This window comes from Macaca mulatta, chromosome 3 (genome assembly GCF_049350105.2).
Source record: "Macaca mulatta isolate MMU2019108-1 chromosome 3, T2T-MMU8v2.0, whole genome shotgun sequence".
Taxonomy (NCBI): Eukaryota; Metazoa; Chordata; class Mammalia; order Primates; family Cercopithecidae; genus Macaca; species Macaca mulatta.
This window is the reverse complement of record NC_133408.1, coordinates 115,955,223-115,980,983: the sequence shown is the minus strand read 5'-3', so window position 1 is coordinate 115,980,983 and position 25,761 is coordinate 115,955,223. Positions and strand designations below refer to the sequence as shown.

At 34.9% G+C, this 25,761-nt stretch overlaps 1 protein-coding gene across 1 annotated transcript in view; it reads right to left on the bottom strand.

The window, feature by feature from the left end:
* The window catches only part of VWDE (von Willebrand factor D and EGF domains), a 73,058-nt gene extending 57,568 nt beyond the window's left edge, over positions 1-15,490 (bottom strand). The window contains exon 1 of the mRNA XM_077998181.1: positions 15,447-15,490. Coding sequence (XP_077854307.1) covers positions 15,447-15,490 — 44 coding nt within the window. The remainder of the gene's footprint in view (positions 1-15,446) is intronic.
* Between the last annotated feature and the right edge of the window lie 10,271 nt (positions 15,491-25,761).

Here is a 25,761-nt window from a genome sequence, read left to right as displayed (position 1 = left end):
CTGAACATTTTATTATTAGGAAATGACCTTTGTTTTTCCTAAGAATATGTTTTGCTTTTGAGTCTACTATGCTTAATATTAATATACCCACTCTACATTTCTTGTGATTAATGTTACCTACGTATATCTTCTTCTATCCTTATACTTTTGAACTCATTTTCCTTACTTTTTAAATGAGTTTTCTAGGCAGCCTATAGTTGGGTCTTGCTTTTTTGCTCAATTTGGCAATTTATGCTTTTCAGTTGGGGTGTTTATATCATATATATTATATATATTTATATATATTACTTTTGTACCAACCTAATATATATATATATATATAAATCATATATAAATATATATAGCAACATGGTGGACTTAAACCTTATAATATCCACAATTATTTAACAATATTGTGAGGTTTAAGTCTACCATGTTACTATCCGTGTTCTATTTATTCTATTAGTGCTTTGTTCCATTTTTTATTTTTTTCTGCATTGAAAAATATGGAATATATTTTATGATTCCATTTTATACCCCTTGTTGGCTAATTAGTTATAATGTTTTGTTTTATTTTAGTAGAAGCTTTAGGGGATATTGTATACATCTTTAACTTCTCATAGTCTACATAGGCTAACTTTAATTGATATGATGCCACTTCACATGTAGTATAAGGACCTAACTACCTTGCTAAGTGGAAATACAAAAAAATATAACAAAGATGTGCATTTTCATAGAGTCTTCTAAATAAATAATATTTCAAATATATAACCTTTTTAGAATGGCTTCGATTACAATTAATTGTAATTAGTATTTTTTCTTATTTGACCTCTAGAAGGCTCTAGGGATAGATATATTGTGTGTATACACATACATATGAATTCTGTGAGGATCAAAACGTCTTCATGAGACTATGATATTAAAGTGAAATTTTACTCTCTACTATTTGCTGTTTTGATGATTTTAAAATTAAATATATTGACTCCTAGCTAGATAGGGGCTATTGGTTGTAGACAGCAATACATCCAAGTAAAAAAAGACATTTAATAGACTGCCTTCGAAGATAGAGATGATCCTGGGAATTCTTCTAAAGTAGTTACGATAAGAAGGCTTTTTCCAAATAAGCTCCTTAAAGGGGAGTAAATTTCAGTTAGCAGAAGCTCTCTTTCACCTTTTGAACTTTCTCTTTTATCCTGTCTAAATGCAGATAAAGAAGCTAAAACTTGAGCTTCATTCTGTCACCATGAAGGAAAAGATTAGTGACTTTCAGAGACCTCAGCCTGACATTGTAAAGTGGCCAAATCGCCATCAGCAGAGAACACCTGCTCCAGATATTTGTTCAGCAAGAAAAAGAAACTCTTAAGTAGATTAAGTGACTGTCATTTTTGTTTGCTATCTATGCAGTCTAATTTAAGTTCTAAATGATATTCCAAGGCAAGCTTCTATCAGCAAATCAGGAAGAATAATTCATGCATATGTCTGGTTAACAGACATTAAGAATAAAAAATAACAATTGTCTCCCAGAATTCCTTCTCCCTAAATGCTTAGGGGACTTGAATGTGGAGATTATAAGATACTTTTGAGTGTTCTGGGTTAGGAAATTGAGTGGATGGTAGTGACATTAACAAAACAGAAAATATTTTAAATTTGGAAGGGATATCATAAAATACAAATTTTTAATATTATGTTTTTAAATTCAGTGTAAAAAATATTTCTGATGAAGTGATTATTTGTATTTTATGGTATTGCCTGGTGTGAAAGTTTTGTTTTCTTTTTTAGTAGTTGTCAATGTTTCTTAAACTAATATAGATAAATCAATGGTTTTTCCATGAAACACAGAATTTTCCACAAATATTTGGTAATACTATAGGAAGATTTATAAAAATTAAATATTTTTTATGACAAGAGTGCCAAAAAAAATTCTTAAGATTTTTCAAAAACTCTTATCTTGGCCACCCAATGAGATTGATGCATCTCTCTGGATTTTGTCCTTCCTAATGAATGGCACTAGCTGTACTAAACTGAGCAGATGCTGCCCTTTCTTAGTAAACAGACTGCCAGTTTTAGCTGGACAGCAGCTGTGTACGGAATGTGAAGGTTTACCAGCTCACTCCCTCAGGATAATTCTCCATAGGCTTCTCAATCACACAGAACAAAATGCAGAGCTCCCTAAACCATCAGGCCTTGCTGCCCTTTCAAACCCCCGTCTTGTTATGTTCTCCCTCACTCGTTGAGATCTAATACTTCTGTCCGGCTTTCACTCTTCTGAGTACAGCATACTCTTATTGCCTTAGGGCCTGTCGCTTGTTGCAGCCGCTGTTTGAGCTGTTCTTCCCCTTGCTTTCTGTCTGACCAAGGACCATTTAACCTCCAGCTCTCAGCATCAATGCCCTTTTGTTAGACGTTTCACTGGTCGACTCTTCATTATGTATTTCATCCTCTCTCACCTTCAGTATTCTCTTCTACAGCAATTTTTAATCTTTTCATTCATCAGTTGCAATTTATAATTGCAGAAATACTCTATGCCAGGAGGGCAGGGACCACATTTGTTTTGGTCACCCCTCTATACTAAGGAGATGCTGTGTTGGTTAGAAAATAAGCATGACTCCAGCAGTACATATGTGTGAAATAATTAGTGTGTTATTATTATACTTGTGGAATACCGCCAATAAATACCTATTTGAATTAATACATTTTATAAGTTTATTATTTCGATCTTATTATAATAATAAACAATAATTTTGCCTTTTTTTTAAAGATAGAACTACTGCCTTGCAATTAATGATAAAGTAAATCTAAACAATTCAATTTTCTACAAATGTAGTATGTATTTCAGAACAGTGAAATAAAATTATATGTTGAGAACATTATCTTTCTTAGTTTCTATTATCATGTAAAGTAGACAATAATGCATTATTTGCTTAGGGATTATGGCCAATAACGATATATTTACATCAACTTTAGAGGTCATTTGGAAATAAAACAGTAGTTAAAAACAGAACGTGAAATTGGAGTATGTGTCATTGTTTTTAAGAAAAAAGACTGCATTACAAACTCATCAAAATATTAAATTTTTTATTTTAATATTTTCAACTCAAAGAAATAATTAACCATAGGAGAAAACTTATTGTATTATTATTTTTGCTGACATTAAGGGACAGATTTCTGAGAATAAGAATGCTAGAAACTTAACGGAATCAATTTTTCTAATAATACTGGTTTCAATTCCAAAACTATGATGAGCAAAATAATTTTTTAGATTGGATATTTTATACATATGTGTATATATATGTGTTTATATAAATATTTATGTGTATATATATATGTGTATATATACACACCCACATTTATAAATATATTGGGTTATTTAAACCTAAAACTATGTTTCCTTTTAACTACTATAATAACCAACTAAGTGATTTTACTTGTTATGCTATAATTGTGTTATTTGGGGTTGGCTAGCTTGGGGAGTCTAACAACCTCAGTAGTAAAATGTTCATGCGTGTTACCCATAGAATCATCATTGTTGCTGAATCAAGTGTTCATCTGCTTTGAGAACACTGTCTACAAGAGTGTCTCCCAGAACTTTCACTGTTCTTTCTATATATGACTGAACCCAGGTAACTAAATTGGGGTTCGTTTTACTTCTATAACTGGTTATATATGAGCACACTCACCTATCTATAGAATAAATCCCTCATTTATCAGCTTCACCATTGTCTAAACAGTCCAAGTAAAAATTGCCACTCTGTAGTTTCTTTCTGTTTAGAGCTTTTTGTATCTTAGGAATTGGGCCACTAGTTCCATTAAACATTGCTAGTGAATATGCATTTGTTGAATCTCTATTATGTTCAGGACACTAGGACATGAGACGCTGATGTAAAGGGCACTTTATTTTCAAAGAGTTCATAGTCATAGTGGAGCACAGAGAAAAAGAAAAAAAATTATTAGGTCCAACTATCTATGGTGAGCTCTAGAATGGTGGGTTATGGGAGCTCTCAGCCAGGACTCTCATGCCACAACATCCTTAGTCAACACCACTAGTGTCAAGCTTACGAGTCTGAGACGTAGTGTATATCTATATGTCATGTCCCTTCTTAGATAACAGCCCAAAACAGAATTCTTGATTTCTCTTCCCAACCTGATGTGTTTGTACCCTAGTCTCTCCCTCTTTAGTTGCTCAAGCAAAAACCGTAGATTTTGTCCTTGATTTCTCTCTTTGCATCTTTCTCATATCCATTGCATGAGCTCTGTTTCCAAAGACATCTTAGCTTAATATCCTCTTTTCTTTGCCACTAGTCCTAGTCATTTCCACTCCTCTCTCCTTAAGCCACTACCATCTCTCTATTGAATTAATGCAACAGTCTCTGGAGTCTTGCTGCAGGGATAATGACCTTTCAAATACACTCCTTAGATCATATTATTCATCTCTTTAAAAATCCTCTAAATCTTAGAGGATTTTTAAAGACTGAAGCTAAGTTCTTACCAGGAACTTCAGACCCTACAGACGCTGACCTTTTCTTACTTCCCTAACCTCATCCCCCAAGATTTATTCATTTTCTCTGTTCCCACCACATTGTTTCTCCTTCAGCTCCTTGAACTGCCTTCTTCATGTGTATTTAAGGACATCTGCATTGTCTATTCTTCTGCTGGAGCTCTTTTTCCCCACATATTTTCATGACTGCCTCATTCTCCACATTCAGTGCTCAACTCTAATTTGTCACTTATTCAAAGAGAACTCCTCAGGTGCCCTTTGTAAGACAGCATCTTTGTGCCAGTTCATTCCTATTGTATTGACCAATTTTCTTTAATTTGTGGTATATTAATTTCTCAAATATTAGCATCTTAGTTTAGAATGATTTTAGATTCACATAAAGGTTGCAAAAATAATAGAGAATTTGCACTTATCCATCTTCCATAAATGTTAACATATTACAAAGCCATGATATATTTGTCAAAACTAGGAAATTTACCTTAGGACTGCACCCTCAAATAAACTGAAGGCTGTAGTCAGATTTTACCAATCTGAATTTTTCAGTTTTCCCAATCAGGATATCCGATTGCGTTATTCATCATTTTCTAATCTGTGACTGTTTTCTATTCTTTCCTGGTTCTTCATAATTTTGACGTTTTTGAAAAATACTATTCAGGTATTTTGTTAGTCTGTTATTTAATTTGGGTTTATATAAACTTTGTCATGATTGGACTAGGATTATGCTTTTGGGGGAAGAGTACTACAAAACAGAAGTGCTCTTATTATTACACGTTATCAGGAGACATGTGACATCAACATGTGTTATCACTAGTAAAATTAACTGCAATCACTTGATTAATGTAATGTCTGCCAGGTTTCTCCACTGTAAAACTGGTAGATTTTTTTTTCCTTGTCATACCCAATTATTTGGAAACAACTCAAATGCAGCCAACAAGCAAAATGAGGGAAGTTATTCAAAATCTTTTAGGTGAAGTAGTAGTAACAAATATTTGTAATTCTTTAAAGAAGCTTTGTTTCCTTGCTTCTATTTAATTATCGACTCGTATATTTATATAGTAAGGACTTAGGGATATTTACTTTAATGTTTAAATAATATTCTGTTTCTTCTTAGATATTGTCTGAAGCATTCCACTAGAATGCAAGTTTCATGAAGGCAGAGCTCTCATTTATCTTGCTCATCACTGTAACTCTTGAGGCCTTAAATAATTTCTGGCACAGGATAAACATTCAATAAATATTGGTGAATGAAAGATGAAATAATATAAAATGTATATTTTTATGATAACTTTTACTCACCCTTCTTCATCCTTTAATTAAAAGAGGAATGGACTTGAGGAAACCAAAGAATTTTTAACACACTCGATCATTATGTCCAGGGGAAAAAATGTGAGATGTCTGCTTTGATGCTTTCACATCAAATGTTTGGGGGTACTTTGCAATCTTGGCAAAGAATCCTAAAGAAATCTGACCAACGTAAACAGAAATTTAGCTTCAATCTAACAATAATGATAGAACGAGTCTTACTGAGATTTGCACTGACTCCGTGCAACCTATCCAGAGAATGGTACAAATGGCAGGGTTCATGAGTAACAGTCATGTGAATTACTGATGTTTTCTTACCTTCCGCACAATAGCCCATACATCCCTGAGTTGGCTGTAGTAAGTATACAAAAAAGTTCCCACAGTTTCTTACAGACACTGGGATTTGAAAGAGACAGCAGTCTTTTGTAGTGCTAAACAAAAACTGCCATGTTGCACAAGCTGTCAATTGCTTGATCTCCCCAGGAGATGGCAGTGTTTCTGAATCTCTCAGAGACAGCCAGATGGGGGCCTGAGTTCCACAGTGGTTCATCTTTTGCAGCACAGAAAACAAAAGTTGAAAATTTAATTTATTTTCATCCATTGTAGATATATCAACTTTGCATTTCCTTCTAAACAACCCTTAAAATATTATTAATCATTAAAAAAATTATAACTTGCACCTGTTCTATACAATAAAAAGTAGTTTTAAGGAATACTAAATTTAAGGGTAGAAATCTCATAGTTAATATACTCATTCACAAATTCATTGTAAATATTAATAAATTTATTCCATGCATTACACTTGTATTGTAAACAAGGGAAATTAAATCTCAGATACCTTACTAAAATAGCTGATAAATTCTAAAATAAGACAAGTCAATCTAAAGTTATCTTAACACATAACACAAAGATAAACTGATCTTGGAAAGCTCTTGGAAAACTGCTTGAAATAGTATGTACAAGAAGTTAATACATAGTTCAGGAGGCAATAAAATCAGCGAGAAGGAAGGTATTACTCAAAATCTGGTGATGGAAAATTGTTTAGTAATTTAGAAATAATAAATTTGGCAGGGAGCAGTAGCTCATGCCTGTAATCCCAGCACTTTGGGACGCCGAGGTGGGCAGACTGCCTGAGGTCAGGAGATCGTGACCATCCTGGCTAACATGGTGAAACCCCGTCTCTACCAAAAATACAAAAAAAAATTAGCCAGGTGTGGTGAAGTGCACCTGTAACCCCAGCTACTCGGGAGGCTGAGGCAGGGGAATTGCTTAAACCAGGGAGATGGGGTCTACCGTGAGCCAAGATCGCATCACTGCACTCCATCCTGGGTGACAGAGCGAGACTGCATCTCAAAACAAATAAATAAATAAATAATAACGTTTCAACCTCACTTGAAGTCATCAAAATCATTTTTCAGATGAAAAATAGAATTAAATAGCAAAATAACCCAGGAAAAATAAGAAGAAACTATGCACGACTCAGGAAGAACCAGGACCCTTACTAAATGCATGATCTTGGACAAGGCACTCAACACCCTTCTCTTTCATATTAGGTGGAAGTAGTACCCACCTCAAAGTATCATAATGAGGTATGGATAAAGTAATATATATAATACAGCTTCTACATAGCAATGGCTCAAAAATCGTTAGCCAGGTCATAATTCTTATTATTATTTCTATGCTTAAAAGCAAAGGAAAAACATAAAGGAAATATTGATATATATGAATGAATTATAATTTTAAAAATATAAGATTAAAATTAAATAATAAAATTATATGTAAGTAGTCCTATATTTTGTTATGTTTATTTATAATCATACTATATTTGCTATTTTATTTTAACCTTGTAATATTATCCATTTAAAACTCTAAGACTACAAATGGACAAAATGTACAAACAGGTAATTCACAAAAGAAACACAAATGCCTAATACATACATGAGAATATTCAGTATTGCAAAAGGTATTTTCATGTACTGCTATCGGAACTAAAAATTATCACTATGTTTTAAATGAACAATTATATGTATCAAAAGCCTCAAAAAGACTTTAACCATTACTTATCTAACTTATAAAAATCAATCTTACTAAAGACACTAAAATTAAAATGATTACATGTGCATTTGCTAATTGCAGAATTGCTTATTATAGCAAAATCCTGAACGTCCACACATATGGTGATGGTTTAAATAAATATGATACATGTATGGCATAATATTATTTTCAAAAATTATAAAAATGAATTTATAATAACAGGAAAATGATAATACTATAACTGTAACTGAAAAAGAATAGCATGTTTTTCAATTGAACATATAACATGAACATTACAAAACAATATAAATAAGATAAAACAATAGCAAAATGTTAATAACGGTAGTTATGACTGTGTGGATAGATTATGAAGAAATGTTGTTCCACTCCTGTTCTTTATTTCCTAAGCTTTATGTAATGCACATTTATTATTTAAAACATTACAAATAGTAATTTATGTAAGTCGACATGTATTAAGCAGTAGAGAAAAAAAAATCATTGAGTTTCCGGTTGAATGCTTTAAAGTCTTAGCACAAAAAGGGAATGAGAGGGTGGAGATAGAGAGCACTTCCTCGTGGAGCACAGCCTGCTCAGTTTAGCTGATCTCCAGGAAAACAGCCAGGGAAACTGGTTCACCTTTACATTTGTGTGAGGTTCTAGAAACAATTGTAGCTAAATCAACCTTAAGAAAAAAACACAAATATTTTTAAATGTGGTGAAGTTCCTCCAATTTTCTCAAACTTTACTTTTAAATTCTAATTGTTTTTTAGTCCCTTACAAATGAAGTGTCACAAAAGCGACTAATGAGCAAATAAACAAAAAAGGGATAATGAGACTTAACCACAATGCCACGCTTTAAAATTAAACATTGTTAAAATTTCAATGTCTTTCCAGAGATCTTTTTACATTAGTGCTTAAAAAGGAAAATGATTCCTGCTTCTGCAGTATTTATAAAATGTGAATAACAATAAGGAAAACAAGCCTTTTGCTAAGACAAAATCTTATGTGATGCGATCTCTCTCCAGGGGCCAATAGTAGCTGCATGACCTCTAAGTTAAAAGAAAGTCACCTTTAAGAATGAAATCACAACCAATAAGTGTATAATTATATAGGGTAAAATTGTGAGTGATGATGAACCCTTTAGTAATTTGAGAAGCATTACACAGACATATGTCTTCAATAATATCATGCCTTTATTAGCTACCTATCACAACTGAACACCTATTTATGCAGAATTCACTTGGGAAACCAGTTAGCTGAGAAAGACTGTGATAAGGGAGAAGATCAGGTACATGGCTTTGGTCATGTGACTCATGCTTAGTGTCTGTGTCCACATCTTTATAATGAGGTAACACTAGCTACCTCAAAGCATCACTGAGAGAACTAGTGAGTTTACATATGCAATAAGGTCCACAAGTGCAGGGAATTTATAAGTTGCAAAATAAATGTCAGATTAAAATCCTTCTTCCACTTTGATCATATAAGTTAGGATGCTGAGTTAATGGGCTTAGTGTTTTGACAGATTTAGAATTAGTCTCATTCTTTAGATGATGTGGATAAAAATGTGGTCGCAATAATAAGAGTTGAACTGAAAGGATAACTGGTCAGAGTATGATAAGTAGAAATAATGTCTCTTTCATGACAGTATCATCAGATGAATGGGGACTACAAATGAATTAGGGGAACTTGCATTTGAAAATCATGCTAAGGATAAGTAGAATTGTCAATAGAAATTCAGAATGGCTTGGATAAGTAATACAAGTTAGCTGAGGGATTACCCAAGAAATCACACTTTATGTTTATTCTTCCGCTTATTTTTTGAAGCATTTTGGAAGAAAATGTAATTGTCAAATGAAATAAGAATGAAAGAAGTCACCTGGGCTAGACAAGTCAATGCTACACAATGCTATAAAGGACAATGCTATGATCAGAATCATATCATGTTGTAAAAAAAGTAAAGTTTATGAAAAGTTAAGTTGCAAATTAAACACATCCGATGTGAGTTCATGTATAAAACCTTTTTAATTTTGTCCATTTAAACCTGATGTGTTTGCAAGACATATGCTTACATGTTCACAACTATAAAGAAAAAAAGGGTATGTTGGCTGCCCAAATTTTGGGTTTGAGGAGGGAGCTTAAGTGAGATAAGGCCATATGCCTCCAGAGTATGGAATATGCTACAGGTATACTGTCTTCCAACTGTGATCAGGAAATACCTGGAGATTTCACTGCCAGACTGAGTTCTTCTTAGTCTTAGAATAGGAGGTGCCGAGCCTGTAAGTTTTACTCCATCAGTTAAGAAAGGCAGTGAGAGGCAACAACTGACAAAACTGAAGCACTTTAGATAAACAGTATTTTACTGTTTGCAGGTAATACACCTGAGCCCTAGAGAACAACTGCCTGTATTCAAAACTCAGCCTTTTGACCTGCTAGCTGTGACTGTAGGAGCACTATGCCTAAGAACATATGTTTTCTGCACTGTTTGATGGAAATAATGATGATACATTGTATCCTAGAGTTGTAAACTCATACAAGATAATGTCGGTAAAAGTGTTTCTGGACTGCATGGAACATAACGTTAACTATTACTATTATTATTAGACTAGGTAATGTGGGAATAGTCTTTCAGATCAACTCAATCTTATACAAAATTAAAACAATATTTTAGCATGAGAAATAAGCTGGCTGTAAGAAGATACAAATCTCATATGAAAAACACATAAGGAAAATCATATGTAGTACTTAGGGAGTCGACATACCTCAACACATTTGGTTGGCATCTCAGCAGGTCTGTCAAAGATGAGAAATCTATACCATCCGGGGGAGAGGGAATGGTCACATATTAGGTCTTGAACAGCTGACTGCTGGAGGTGCCACGAGTCAAAATGGACACTTCTATAAGGACTCTGAAGAAACTGATGTCCCCCAGGAGAGCACTCCTGAGCTAGTATGGAAAGACAGGTGTTTTTATGTAATGCATTTTGTTTGTTGACACAGTTCAGTCCTCAATTAAAATTGATTCTCATAACAAAAAATAAAGCAAATTAACTTACTTTGCACATAAAGACGCTCTGAAATGTCAGGGTCTGTTAGTAAGTCATAAGTGACTTAACTAATTTGCATGTTTCATAAATGCAATAAACAAATCAACAAAACTCTTTAGAATGTACTTTTGAAAGATGTAAGCTTTAAAACCTTTATTTTCATTTAATTCAAACAACCAATAGAGTTGCTTGCTCTTGAGTTAGGATGTCAAGTCACAGGACCTACAAGGATTTCTCTTGGGCCTGGTACTCTGGATTTGAATATCGCTATTGTTTCTCTACAACCAGTTTCTCCCAAAGTAGCCACATGCCTCAAAAATTCTATTTCTGCCAAATGCTGGAATGCAACAAACTGAACTAATATTTCAATGCTAACTCAATATGTGTAAAGTGCTTTCAAATTAAAGTTTCCTGCATTCTTGAATGCAGAAAAACATTAAAAATTTTTAAAATTGTTTTTCAAAATTTTGGAAGTATCTTTTTGCCTACTAAGCACAGAAAAACGAATGGGATGGAGGGGAGCAGGTTTGAAGGGGAAACAAGAAAAGCCCATGGCGAAAGGGAGAATTCTTTAGTCTTTTTTAGGAAACCTTTTATCTGAGTAGTCTTTGGCCTGGAATATACTTATTTCATGAAATCCACAGAGGCCAAACAAAAAGCTCCACTTTCCAGCACTGAAAGTGGAGAGAAGAGCAGGCAGTGAAACAGTTATCCTAAAATGCAGCTCTTGTTTGAGGCTCCTGTGTTCCCAAATTGCTGAAATAATAAGCACCACAAGGAACTGTCTGTATTTGAATACTAGAGTATCTTGTTGGCACAGTTGATAGAAAATCTTCAAATACTATATATTATATTTATTGATGGAAAACACTGTAATAAAGATGGCATCTATGAAATTAGAAAGGTGAAAGAAACAATTCAGTCACTACTAAAAATACCTGATTGTGGAAAAAGCTTATCTAACTAAAAAAGTTATCAAATACTTATTACATAATTTTAAATTACAGAAGTGTTTATAAATCAAAATCAATTTCTCAACTTTAATAAGGAGAACAAAAAATCAGAGATACTAATTTACAAGTGGATCTCACAAGTGTAGCCTATGAAAAATAAGTCATTATAATTAGAATTATGTTTCTGCTTTTTATTTTGTTTATAGTTATGGCAATTAAACGATATAAAGATATTATTTTCCAAAAGATATCTCTACATAATTTTTTTTAGTACAAGATATTGGAAGTCAACACAAAGGGCTCCTCTTTCTTTTGTCTATAAATCCTCCATAGTTGTTAATTTCCCAAAAGGCTCCAATGTCAGCACGAAATAAGTATTTTATAAAATACTTATTTTATAAAATAAAAGATAGAAGTCAAGGGATGTGCTATTATTTCATCTAATCTTGAAATATCTCTAATACCCTTCAAAACAAGGACATTGCACCTGGTTACAATCTTTTAAAAAAGAGATTTTGAAAGAGATCCCTAGTAAGGTGTGCATAAACTATTAAAATGTTTTCTCTGATCTCTTTTCTACAATAGAATTTTGTCTTGGGAAAAAATCAATAACTCCATCTTTATTTTGTGTAGTATTCCTCCTTACTCAGCACCTTTGTAGTTCTTGCATTTCTTCTGGTTTAGCTGCTTTGTTTCCTAATACAAAGCCGAAAATATAAGATGTATAAAAGAAATCACTGCTTGCCATCAACAACACTAGAGAATTGTGTAATATTTAACTCAAAATTTTATTTATTTACTTTTACTCAACATTTATGTTATAGGATAATTTTAAATTCATATATTTTGTATCTATTATTTCATAACTTTTTTCTAAAAATCTACTTATTTATACTGTTCAAGGACTATATAGAAAGTTTAGAAATCTTATTAGCAGTAATCAAGCCACATTTTCAAAGCTTTATTCCAATCTTAGCTCTAGAATGCATGATATAGTTGAGTGAGGATTATATTGATGGCTTGGGCTCTCATTTGAGGATCTGAGGACTCTGCGCAACAAATACTAAAAGAATAGCTCTACAAGCCCATCTCATTCATCAGTCAAGTTCATGGCATGATATACAGAGCTTTCTGGCAAACTGACAATTTAACTTTTCCCCTAAAAAAAAAGTAGATATAAAATATACATTAAATTTATACTTCTATTCATCCTGACTACTTCCTGATATGATTTAAGAAAGTTGGGTAATATATAATAGAATTTACAGTACTTGAATTTCAAGTATTTTGGAAGAATGTGTCAAGTTATAAATAATAGAGCCATAGTGATAGCATATGCAAATGATTTCCTTTTCTTGTTTCTACATACGAGGCAACCTGTATTAGATTATTTTCCAGTTTAATGTAATGACCAAGACTAGAATTCTACAAAATTCAGAACTGGTTGATACACAATATATTAAGAAGCCAAATAAATCATTTTATTTTTAAGAGATAAACATGCGTAACTCTTGGTGACAGGTACTTCATAATAACTGAATTTGTAGTTATAAAATCTTCTGTATATTATCCTACAGGAATTCCTACAGGAATTTCAAGTATTTTGAAAATTTCAAGTCTTCAAAATCTTATAACTTCTTCAAAGATTTGAGAAAGGGAAAAGCCATTTTTTATGCCCAAACATAATGAGAAATAAAAAATAATTTAGTTTCTGACATTCAAAATAGAATTTTCTTGGAAAATCATTCCCATGTTTTAGAAGAATCCAATGTCTGCTGGATGCAGTAGCTCACACCTGTAATTCCAGCACTTTGGGAGGTCAAGAGGCCAAGGCAGGTGGATCACCAAAACCTCAGGAATTGGAAACCAGCCTGACCAACATGGAGAAAGCCATCTCTACTAAAAAAAAAAAATATATATATATATATATATATAGTGTATATATATGTGTATATATATACACAAAAAATATACTATATATATATAGTGTATATATATAGTGTGTGTATATATACACACACAAAATATATATAAATACAAAATACAAAATTAGCCAGGCATAGTGGTGCACGCCTGTAATTCCAGCTACTCGGGAGGCTGAGGCAGGAGAATCCCTTGAATCCAGGAGGTGGAGGTTGCAGTTAGCCAAGATCACGCCACTGCACTCCAGCCTGGGCAACAAGAGTGAAACTCCGTCTCAAAAAAAAAAAAAATCAATGTCATAAAAATGGCCATACTACCCTAAACAATCTAAAGAGTCAAGACTATTTCTATGAAACTACCAATGTTATTTTTTACAAAATTAGAAAAAAGCTATTCTAAAATTCATATGGAGCCAAAAAAAAGTGTCCCAATAGCAAAAGCAATCTTCAGCAAAAAGAATAAAGTCTGAGGCATTACATTACCCGACTTCATACAATATTATAAGGCTACAGTAACCAAACATCATAGCAGTCATCAAAAATGGACACATAGACCAATGAAACAGAATAGAGAACCCACAAATAAAACCACACACCTACAGCCATCTGATCTTTGACAAAGTCAACAAAAATAAGCAATGGAAAAAGCACTCCGTATTCAATAAATGGTCCTTGGATAACTGGCTAGCCATAGGAAGAATAATGAAACTTTTCACCATATGCAAAAATTAACTTAAGATGTATTAAAGATTTAAATATAAGACCTCAAACTGTAAAAAGTCCTAGAAAAAAACCCTAGGAAATACTTTTCTGCACATGGGCCTTGGCAAAGAACTTATGACAAAGTCCTCAAAAGCAACTGCAAAAAAAAAAAAACAAAAAAAACCCCTAAAATTAACAAGTTGGACCTCATTAAAGAGTTTCTCCACTATCAATAGAGTAAACAGACAACCTACAGAATGGGAAAAAATATTCACAAACTATGCATCTGAAAAAGGTCTAATATCCAGAATCTATAAGGATTTTAAATAATTCAACAAGCAAAAAACAACCCCATGGAAAAGTGGGCAAAAGACATGAAAAGATGCTTCTCCAAAGATGCCATACAAATGGCCAACAAACATATGAAAAAATGCTCAACATCACTAATCATCAAGGAAACGCAAATCAAAACCACAATGAGATATTATCTTACATCAGTCAGAATTACTACTATTAAAAAATCAATAAACAACAGATGTCAGTGAGGCTGTAGGGAAAGGGAACATTTATACACTGTTGGTGGGAATATAAATCAAATCAGTCACTATGAAAAGCCGTCAAAGAAATGAAAAAAGAACTAATCTCAAAGAACTGAAAAAAGAACTATCATTCAACCCAGCAATCCCATTTTGGGTATACACCCATGGAAAATAAATTATTCTACCAAAAAGAAGACACATGTACTGGTATGTTCATCCCAGCACATTCACAGTAGCAAAGACATGGAATCAGCCATGGTGCCCATCAGCAGTGAATTGGATAAAGAAAATGTAGTATACCTGAAACTGGTCCAATTGTCCCACAGAACTGATGTTTATGGTTTCTTTTGAATAAACATAGAAATTGACCCTGCCAGTCTTAAAACTTCAGAAAGTTACAACTGTCTTATCTGAGTTCCTTTCTCAGGAAACCAACCATCAGGCCTCCCAGATGGTATCAAGGAACTGAAACTTACCAGATTACCACATCTGGAAAATGAGATTCCAGACCCCTACCCATCGTGATTGCTTAACTGACCATCAGCTTCCTGTTGACCAACTCATCTCCCTTATTCCTCCCTAATTCCTGTATTCCTACATGTAGTTATAGCTCTTCTCTGCTATATAAACCCAATTTTAATCAGTCAGAGAGATGGATTTGAGACTGATCTTCCATCTCCTCAGTTGGAGCACCCTATTAAAGCCCTCTTCCCTAGCAATACTCATTGTCTCAGTGATTGGCTTTTTGTGCAGGAATATGCCTATAGTATAGGAGAAAAAGATATGATTGGCTTTTTTCTGAACTCCTGGTATTTCAGTAATACATATACAACATGCAACACTATGCAGCCATATAAAAGACTAAAATCATGTCCTTGGCAGGAACATGGATGCAAATGGAGGCCATTATCCTAAACAAACTAATGCAGAAACAAAAACCAAATACTGCATGTTCTTACTTATAAGGACAAGCTAAACACTGGGTACCCACAGACATAAAGATGGGAAAAATAGACACTAGGGACTACTGAAGGGGGAAGGAAAGAAGAGGGTAAGGATTGAAAAACTACCTATTGGGTACCATGCTCACTATCTGGGTGACAATATCATTTGTACCTCAAACCTCAGCATCGTGCGATGTACGTTTGTAACAAACCTGCACATGTACTCCTTGAATCTAAAATAAAAGTTGAGATTTTTTTAAAAAAATAGAATTTTAGGTTCTTCAGCAACGCAGATGGTTAAAAAGCAAGAGAAAATAGAGAGTGGCTAGTTTGCTAAATCACTTTACATTGGCCTTCTTTACATATCAAAAGACAAACTGAGGGCCTCTTTTGAATACAATTAGATTGAAAGCAAAAGGACAGAAAATAATATATCCTGCAACTAGCAACCAAAAGAAAGGTGATGTGGTTGTACTACTATCAAACAAAGAAGAACTTAAAACATAAAAGTCTTACCAGAGATGAGGGACACTTTATAAGGATAAAAGAGTCAATCCATGAGGAAGATAAAGCAATAGTAACATAATTGAACCTAATAACAGAGCACTGAAATATATGAAGCAAAATCCAGCAGAAACTGAGGGAAAAAAATACATATTTTAACAATAACAATTGGAGTCTTTAATATCCCACTTTCAATATCAATTTTAAAAACAGGTAGCATAATAAATAAATAAAAATCAGAACAACAATATAAACCAACTTGACCTAGCAGACATCTATAAACACTATTCCTAAAAATATTAGAATATAATTTTTTCCCAAGTACACATGGAATATTCACCAAAATAGACAATCTGCCAGACCATAAAACAAACCTTGATAAATTTAAACAGAAAGCTGGGCATGGTGGTACGTTCCTATAAACCCAGCTACTTGGGAGGTTGAGGTGGGAGAATTGCTTCAGTCCAGGAGTTCAAATCCAGCCTAGGCAACATAGTAAGAGCCTACTTTTAAAAATAAAATAACATAAAATTAAAACATAATTCAAAAAGATGAAATTCATACAAAGTATGTTCTCTAATCACAATGGAATGAAATTAGAACTCAATAACAATGAAATTTAAGAAACTTTACAAATACGTGGAAATTAAACAACCAAAATAATCACTGAGTTAAAGAATAAAAGAAAAAGAAAACTAAAAAAATACTTGGAGAAATGTTAAAATGAGGATACAACATACCAAAATGTATGGAATGCTGCTACAGTAATGCATAGAAGGACATCTATAGACAGGAATACGCCTATAGTATAGGAGAAAAAGATATGAACATAACAAGTTAACCTTGCACCTTAAGACACTGGAAAAATAAGAGTATACTAAACCTAAAGGAAGGAAAAGGAAGGAAATTTTAAAGACTGGAAGGAAAATTGATGAAACTGAGTATAGAAAAATAATAGAGAAAAATCAGTGAAACCAAAAGCTGGTTCTTTGAAAGAATCAACAAAACTGACAGACCTGTAATTAGATTTATTTAGAAAAAAAGAGAGAAAGATTCAAATTACTACAAGCAGGAATGAAATAGGGGACACCACTGCAAACCTTATTAAGGAATACTATGACTGTTATACACCAATAATTAGATAACTTAGATGAGACTGGCAAATTCCTAAAAAGACACAAACTACAAAAAGAACTCAAGAAGAAAAATAAAATCCAAATAGATTTATAACAAGTAAAAAGATCAAATCAGTCAAAACACTACCCACAAAGAAAAGACTTGGTCCAGATGGCATAATGCTAAATTCTACCAAACATTTCAAAAAGAATTACTCCCGATTCATCTGAAACACTTTCAAAAAAAAATAGAAGAAGATGGAACACTTTCCACCTCATTGTATGAGCCCAGTATCATAGCCCGTCATTATGGTTACCCTGACACCAAAGCCAGAAAAATATATAACAAGAAAAGATGACTACAAACCAACATATCTCTGGAAAATGGATGAAAAAATCTTCAGCAAACTGAATCCAGAAACATAAAATATACATACATAAAAATTATGACCAAGTGAGATTTATTCCAGGAACACAAGGTTGGTTTAATATCTAAAATTGAATCACTATAATATACCAGATAGCATAGAAGTTAAAATCCACATGTTCATCTCAATAGATACAGAAAAAGCATTTTAAAAAAATTCAACACCTCTTCACAATAAAAACACTCAACAAACTAGGAATAGAAGGAAGTTTCCTCAACTTGATAAAGGATATATACAAAACACCCACAACTTACATTTCATGTGATGAAGAAAGACTGGGTGCTTTCCTGTAAAATCAGGAACAAGACAAGGATATCTACTCTCATCATATCAATTCCACATTGTACTTTAGAATAGCTAATTCTACCCAGGGGGGTTAGCCAAGATAAATAAATAAAAGATATCCAGATTGGAAAGGAATAAGTAATACTATCTCCATATAGAAAACTCTAAGGAATCAACTTAAAAAACTACAGTATAGTATTCCCTCAATATCCACAGGGGATTATTTCTAGGACCCATAGAATGGGAGAAAACAATTGTAAATCACATATCCAATAAGAGAATTATATCTGGAATATGCAAATAACTTACACAACTCAATAAGAAAAAGGTCAACTACCCATTTTTTTAAATGGCAAAGGATCTGAGTAAGTATTTCTCTGAAGAGGATAAGCTAAATGTCTGATAAGGACACTAAAATGCTTGATACCATTAGCCATTAGGAAAATGACGATCAAACTACAATGAAATACCACTTTACAACCATGAGGATGGGTAGAATCCAAATGTCAGTTAATAAAAAGTATTGATGGAAACATGAAGAAATTAGAAACTTCATACACTGTTGCAGAAACACAAAACAGCACAGCCACTTTGGAAAACATCTTGGCTGTTCCTTAAGCAGTTAATCATAGAATTACCCTATGACCCGGTATTTCCACTCCTAGGCATATATCTCAGAGAAATGAAAACATACATCCAAACGAAACTTGTACCTCGGTGTTTATAGCAGCATTATTTATAATAGCCAAAATGTGGAAACAACCCAAATGTTCATCTTCTAATTCACCAACTAATGAATGTACATACCAAATGTAGTATATCCACACAATGGAACAATATTCTATCTTAAAAAGAAATGAAGTACTGGTACATGCTACAAGATGAATGAACGTTGAAAACGTTGTGCTAGGTGAAGTAGGCAAGTCACAAAAGACAACCTATTATATGATTCAGTTTGTATAAAATATCCAGAATAGGCAAATGCAATGAGACAGAAAGTAGATTAGTAATTCCTTATAGCTGGGGAGGAAGGGAGGGTGATAGAAGGTATGGGGCATGATAACCAAGCGTACAGTATTTCTTCTTGAATTGATAAAAATGTTCTAAAATTGACTGTGGTCATGGTTGCATATACCTGTAAATATACTCTGAATATACACATATCTGTGAAAATGAAAAACCATAGAGTCACATACTTTAAGTGAGTGATTTGTATGGTATATGAACATCTTAATAAAGCTATTTGAAAAAAGAAGTCTCAATAAATGTATTTTCCATCCACCTCGTCTTCTAGTTTTACTCTATTAAACATAAAGAACTTATAAATGTTACCAATGTTATGAACTTAAAACCTGGTAATGGGTAATATTTGTCTTCAGTAGAGAGATTACAAAGCTATTCTATAGGGGCAGAAAGGGGTTATGTGCTGTATAGTAAACATGAAATCATTTTCCTTTATAAACATCGGTCATTTTTTTCCTGGAAATATTTATCTAACTGTAATGAATAGAAATATGTTTTTACAAGTATTTTTTAAAGTTATTCATAAAGATTTAGTAAATCTGTAAGCAAACTGAAGAAGGACCAGAAAAAATATCATTGCAGAAAATAATACATTTGATTTTAGCATTTTATTTTTAAGTTTTGCATGGGATAGTGTTTGTATTACCCTTTTCCAAAGCAAACTTACATCGGCAAAACGGGTTAAGATTTAAAAAAGATAAGACAAAACTATACCCCTGACTGTTACAAACGTACGTAATGTTTTTTTTTCAAACTGCAGATAGCTGAACACAGATCAGACTTATTTCTGAAAAACGTAAGCAAACTTGCAATATAAGAACAAGTCACCTTCGTTAATATTCCTATCTGTACGAACACAAAAAACAAGCAGGAAGGGCTAATGAAAGTTTTGGGTTAACTTCACTTATTTTAAACTAAGTGTGCTTGGTCACGGATTAAAGAAGTGGGAGGGGAGTATTCGCTCCACAGAGGTGTCTTCTGCAGAGGCAAAACTGATTCTAACATATATACACAAACCATAATACAGTGTAATACGGATATACCAAACTTAACTTGGTGATTTATTGTAGGGATAAAATGTTCACCAATGAATTATTTCCGAGGGTCGGGTTGGAGGTGGAATTCGTGCAGTTTGGAATTCAACTCTGTTTTGAGAATTCAGGTCCACTTGCGGCTAGGATACCTGGCAGATCCGGCCAAAGTTTCTTACAGTAAATTAAAAATCAAAGAGCAGGATATCAGCAGGAAGCAACCAAAAACAGAACCGAGGGTCGTAGAGTAAGAGGAGGCAACAACTGCATGTGCGCAAAAGAAAACTGAAGAGTAATAGGCTAGAAATTGACCACTTCAAGGACAGCGGAGGGACAGAGCGGAGGCGGGTGAGGAACAAACATCGCATGCGGTTTTAAAACGCACAGGGACGCTCCCCATGTCAGCGGAGAAGTCTGGCCCAGTCCTTCCACCGCCCAGGCGGCGCCCCTGCGCGCCCACCGCCGCGAGCCCTACCTCGCCGACCTTCCCCCGGGGCCAGGAGCATCAGCGCGGTCGCCAGCACCCAGGCTCCGCCAGGCATCGCTGCTTCCGCGGGTGGGGCGACGGGCGTCGCAGAGCCCGGGCCGCGGGTGACGGGAGGATGGGGCCACCGCAGCCCCTCGGGCTTCCTTTCTTGGATTTTCTCAGTCTGTTCCTGCTTGCAACAGGGAAGCTCCGCGTCCTGGTTCTGCGGCGCAGCCAGTCCTTTCGTGGGTAGAGCCTTCGCGCAGTCCCTCTGCGACTCCTCCCTTCCCATTTTGGCGGCCGGGGGACCTGAAAGCCACGCCCAACCTGTCCCCATAGCCCAGCGTGTACTGGCAGTGGCTCCGCCGCCTTGGATGTCACCGTGCAGTAGCACAGCCAGGAGCCAAGCTACCGGGATGTAGCTCTCGGCGTGCTGCGTCTTGCTGTTCTAACAGAGACTTTATGAAAACTTGGTAATCCTAGAAACTGCTCAGATGGACCTCCCATAAAAGAAACTTCACAAGGTTCCGTTGGAAGAGGCAGTTTCCCATGACTGTATCTTCAGACAGATTCCTAACTGCGTAATTGGCGCTGCTGGTTTGCACCGGAAGGCGAAGGCGCTGAAGATGCTCCTGTCACCTTAGATCTCAGTGATGAACGACACTAGGAGGGAGTAGACACTAACGTTGCAACAGTAGATGCCCTTTCTTCTGCCTCTGTGACAGGTCTTCAGAAGTAGAAAGGACTGCGTTTAGACACTAGCCAAACCGTGAGGTTTGTCACCCGTATTTGCCAGTGAGTCCCAGAGTTCTTACAGTTGTCCAGTGATGACCCAGGACCCTTTAGCACGTGGCCACACGGCTCCCAAGGTTGACCTGGGAGTTATTAGTTCAGAGGACTCTAATGTCTTCCCCCAACCCTCGTTTTTATCTTTTGTTTTGTTTTGTTTTGTTGGAGACAGGGTCTCACTCTGTCACCCAGGCTGGAGTGCAGTCGCACAGTCACAGCTCGCTGGAGCTTTGAACTCCTGGCGTCAAGCAATCTTCCCCCTCAGGCTCCCAAAATGCTGGGATTACAGGCGTGAGCCACCCTGCCAGGTCTAAGGTTTTCAGAAGTGTTGTTGCCTCTGCAGAGGAACAGGGTCCTTTTTTCAACAGATTCTACATCTTTTTATGTCTGGAAATGAAACCTCACTCTCCTAGTTTTTCCCTGACTGTCTCATTCCTTGAGTCTCCCATCCATCACCTTGCACTTGGTTCTCACAGAGCCTTTACCTGAGAGGAATGGGGACACTGGTCAGAAGAGGGTAGTTTGGGAGTCCAAGTGGGCACCAAGTTTCCATCCACAAATTTGGAGGCTCAAGGTTGGCCTAGGCATGGTGGTGGAAACAGGAGGTGTCCGAATGCATAAAGAAGTTATTTTTTTAATTATATATAATTCTTTATTTTTAATTTGAAAGGTAAATTAACATTTAAAATTTTAAAACTTATCATCTCCAGAGTAAAAATATTAACCATATTGGAAAATAATTTCTTTTTGGTACACAACACTTGTGTATAGCCCTCTTTCAAATGCAGAAAGGGCACCCAATTTTCCGGATTAAAAATAAAATATTACTTTTTGGTGGAGGGTAGGCAGGTGATTTTTATCTTAAGGCCTAAATATGGAAGGGCAATATAATGTAGGCACAATGAAAACCCAGAGATTTGTTAGTGTACAGTATGTCTTTTGTTTCCGCTTATAAAATTCTAATAAAACAGAGATAAGAAATTAAATGTCAGTTTTCTCAATCTGTATGTGAAATCACCAGGAACAAAGTAATTTGATAGGAATCAAATCATAGCAGGTCTTCTGTGAATTTATTTTCTAGCAGTAGCTATATAAATGTAGTAAACTTTTATACTTTCTTGGAGGACAACATTACTTACCTGACTTCCATCAAAATGCAATTTCAGGTATTGTGTTTCTTATTTTTTTCTTCATTTTTGATTGTTTATGAGTTTGAGTTTACAATAGACTTGGACCAAAACACAACTTCCCTCCATGAGAGTTAAGATGGAAAAAAATAAAAGCAACTTAAGAATTTTTTTCAAGTCTCAGTAGAAAATGTATCTAACCTGGCCTGGATCTGCAGGAATGTATTGACTAAATGTTAGTTATATCATGCCCGTAATCCCAGCACTTTGGGAGGCTGAGGTGGGTGGATCACCTGAGGTCAGGAGTTCAAGACCAGCCTGGCCAACATGGTGAAACCCTATCTGTACTAAAAATACAAAAAATTAGACAGGCATGGTGGCATTTGCCTGTAGTCCCATCTACTTGGGAGACTGAGGCAGGAAAATCGTTTGAGCCCAGGAGGTGGAGGTTGCAGTGAGCCAAAATAGCTTCTCTACTCTAGCCTGGGCGACAGAGCAAGACTCCATCTCAAAAAGAAAAAAAAAATTAGTTATAGAACTGTATGAAAAACAAAAAGTAATAAAAATGATGTTTTAATCTATGTCTCATGAAGTTAATCAAAAATTGGTATAAGATTCTTTTTTATATTTTTATATTTTTTAAAATTAAAAACAATGGATACATGGTACCCCAATTATAGAGACTGACAGCACTTGTAAAATGCAGTAAATATCACTGAGACAAATAATAAGAATGTCAGAGGGAAGATGAAATGAAGCCAAGTGCTAATAAGTACAATATAGCTTAAATTAAAAGAAAAGATTAACAGGAGAAAAATTTCAAATGATAATTTTCTAGGAAAAGGAAATAACTCAGTTCTTGTCAGGTTAATTTACAAAATGATGGGCTTCAGTGAAAAAAAAAAAATTCAGGGGGCAGAAAAGCCCAGTGATTAAGTTCACAAATCCTAAGTCAAAAATACCTGGGCTGTAATTCTAGATCCGCTACCTATTTAACAGAAGTGTAGGCTTGAACAGCACACTCAACTCCTCTTAACCTCATTTTTTCCTGTCCTATATAAATGACAATAATAGTACCCAATAGAGTTGAAGAATCAAAAGTGTGTGTGCATGCCTTTGTCTGGGTGTGAGGGTGGAAGAGGGTCTGGAGAAAGAGCACTCAGAATAGCGTTTGATCCACAGTAGCTATTAAGATTGAATGTAACAGTTTACTGTTATTAGAACAGGGGTAAAATTCTACATAATTATACTTTTTCATATCTTATAATGTAAAAGTGCATCATTTCTCGGCACTACTCTATTACAGTGTCTGCATAGTTTGGAGTAAACTTCCTGGAAAATACATATTTATGTAACATATGAATTCCTCATCCCATGTTTTACTAAATGAGTGAGCCCGTTTCCAGAAATGTAAAATTGGTAGGATTGCTTCTGGGGTTTGCTTGAGCTGAACACAAGTACACTCAGAAGCAGAGACTAAAACATACAGCAGGTCCTTGGTCATTATGTTTAATGTCACTTTGTTACAACATTGATGGAAAAAATCAATTTCTAGCAGGGGCCAGTGTCGAGGTGGAATTGGCACGTTCTTTCCATGTCTGTGTGGGTCTTTTCTGGGTACTCCCATTTGCCTCCACTTCTCAATGCTGTCTGTATTGGGTGAACTGGCGTGTCGTGTCTACATAGGCCGTGTCTGAGTGATTGCGGTTGGGTGTGTGAGTGCGCCCTGTAGTGGGATGGCTTCCTGTAGAGAGCTGATTTACACCTCATGCTCTGAGCTTCTGGGATAGGATCTGGCCACTTGTGACACTGAACTGGAGTAAGGAGGTAAATAATTATCTTGTTTTCATTAATCTTGATTCAATATATGTACAGTTTATTTCAAGGTTTAATATTAGAAGTATTTTGGTCTTTTTTTAGAAGTTGGCGATGTTTTTGTAACCAGAAATATGGTATGGTAATTTAACTCATGTTGATATCAATTCGTCTGTAGTAAAACTGGTTTCATGGTATGTTGTTTCACTTTACGTCGCAGTTTTCAATAACCTGTGGACAACGTTGAGGACTCAACTGTATGTGGCTGTAAATGTGGACAATAATGAAAACTAATCAGCTGAGGGAGGAAAAAGATGAAAGTGGATGACCAAAATGAAGGTGAGGTGAGAAACAACATGTGAAAATAATAGAGAAACAGAGAAAAGCACCCATACACACGCACACACACACACAAAGAGACAGAGACAGAGACAGACAGACAGACAGAAAGAGAGATACGCTAATTCCTGATGACTTTCCATTCAACAGCTCCAGAATCTTTTGAGGACTGCCTATGTTTCCTGTCTTGGAGTTCCCTGAAATACTCCCAATAGACTGCCTATAAATTAAGGTTAAGTGACTTTGAATTTGTTTTGCTGTTGTTGTTTACAACCAAAAACTATTGTCTAAAACTGTTTGAAAATATAAACTGTATAAATTATTAAATATTTGGTTGTGCTTATGCATTTGCCAGAAGAAATAGAAAAATGCACTTGAGATTTGTATTGAAACATTACAGTGGTTTGTTTAGGAGGAAATGGACTCGTCATTTGACCATGATAGAAGCTATCCAATCAAAAAGTTTCAGGGAAGAGTATGGTGTGTTCATTGCAGAATGAAAGAAAATCAGCAGTTAAGCTGATTTTGTTATGATAAGCTCAATACGTTTCACAAGAAGATGATTCAGTGCTAGAAAGTCTGGAATACCATTGGCTTTTCTTTCCAAGTAGCCATGACTACCTATAAATGATTAATAATTTCATTGTAGACAGTTATAGAGATTGTAACTGGAAATAGCTACAAAAATACAAAGATTCAGTGGTACTGAAGCCCAGTAATATTTGCCAAATGTGCCCCATCTCTAATTCTCATTCATAGGCTGAACTTCCTCTCTTATAGCTTCTTTCCTTTTTCTGCATTTAAAATTTCCTTCTTTTTAAAAGTGTTGAAAATGAATAAGAAAAAGCTGAATAGGAATGAAGAGCGAACCAATTTTGTTTCATTAAACATAGTAATAAAGAAAAACAGTTGATAGTTGAAAAGA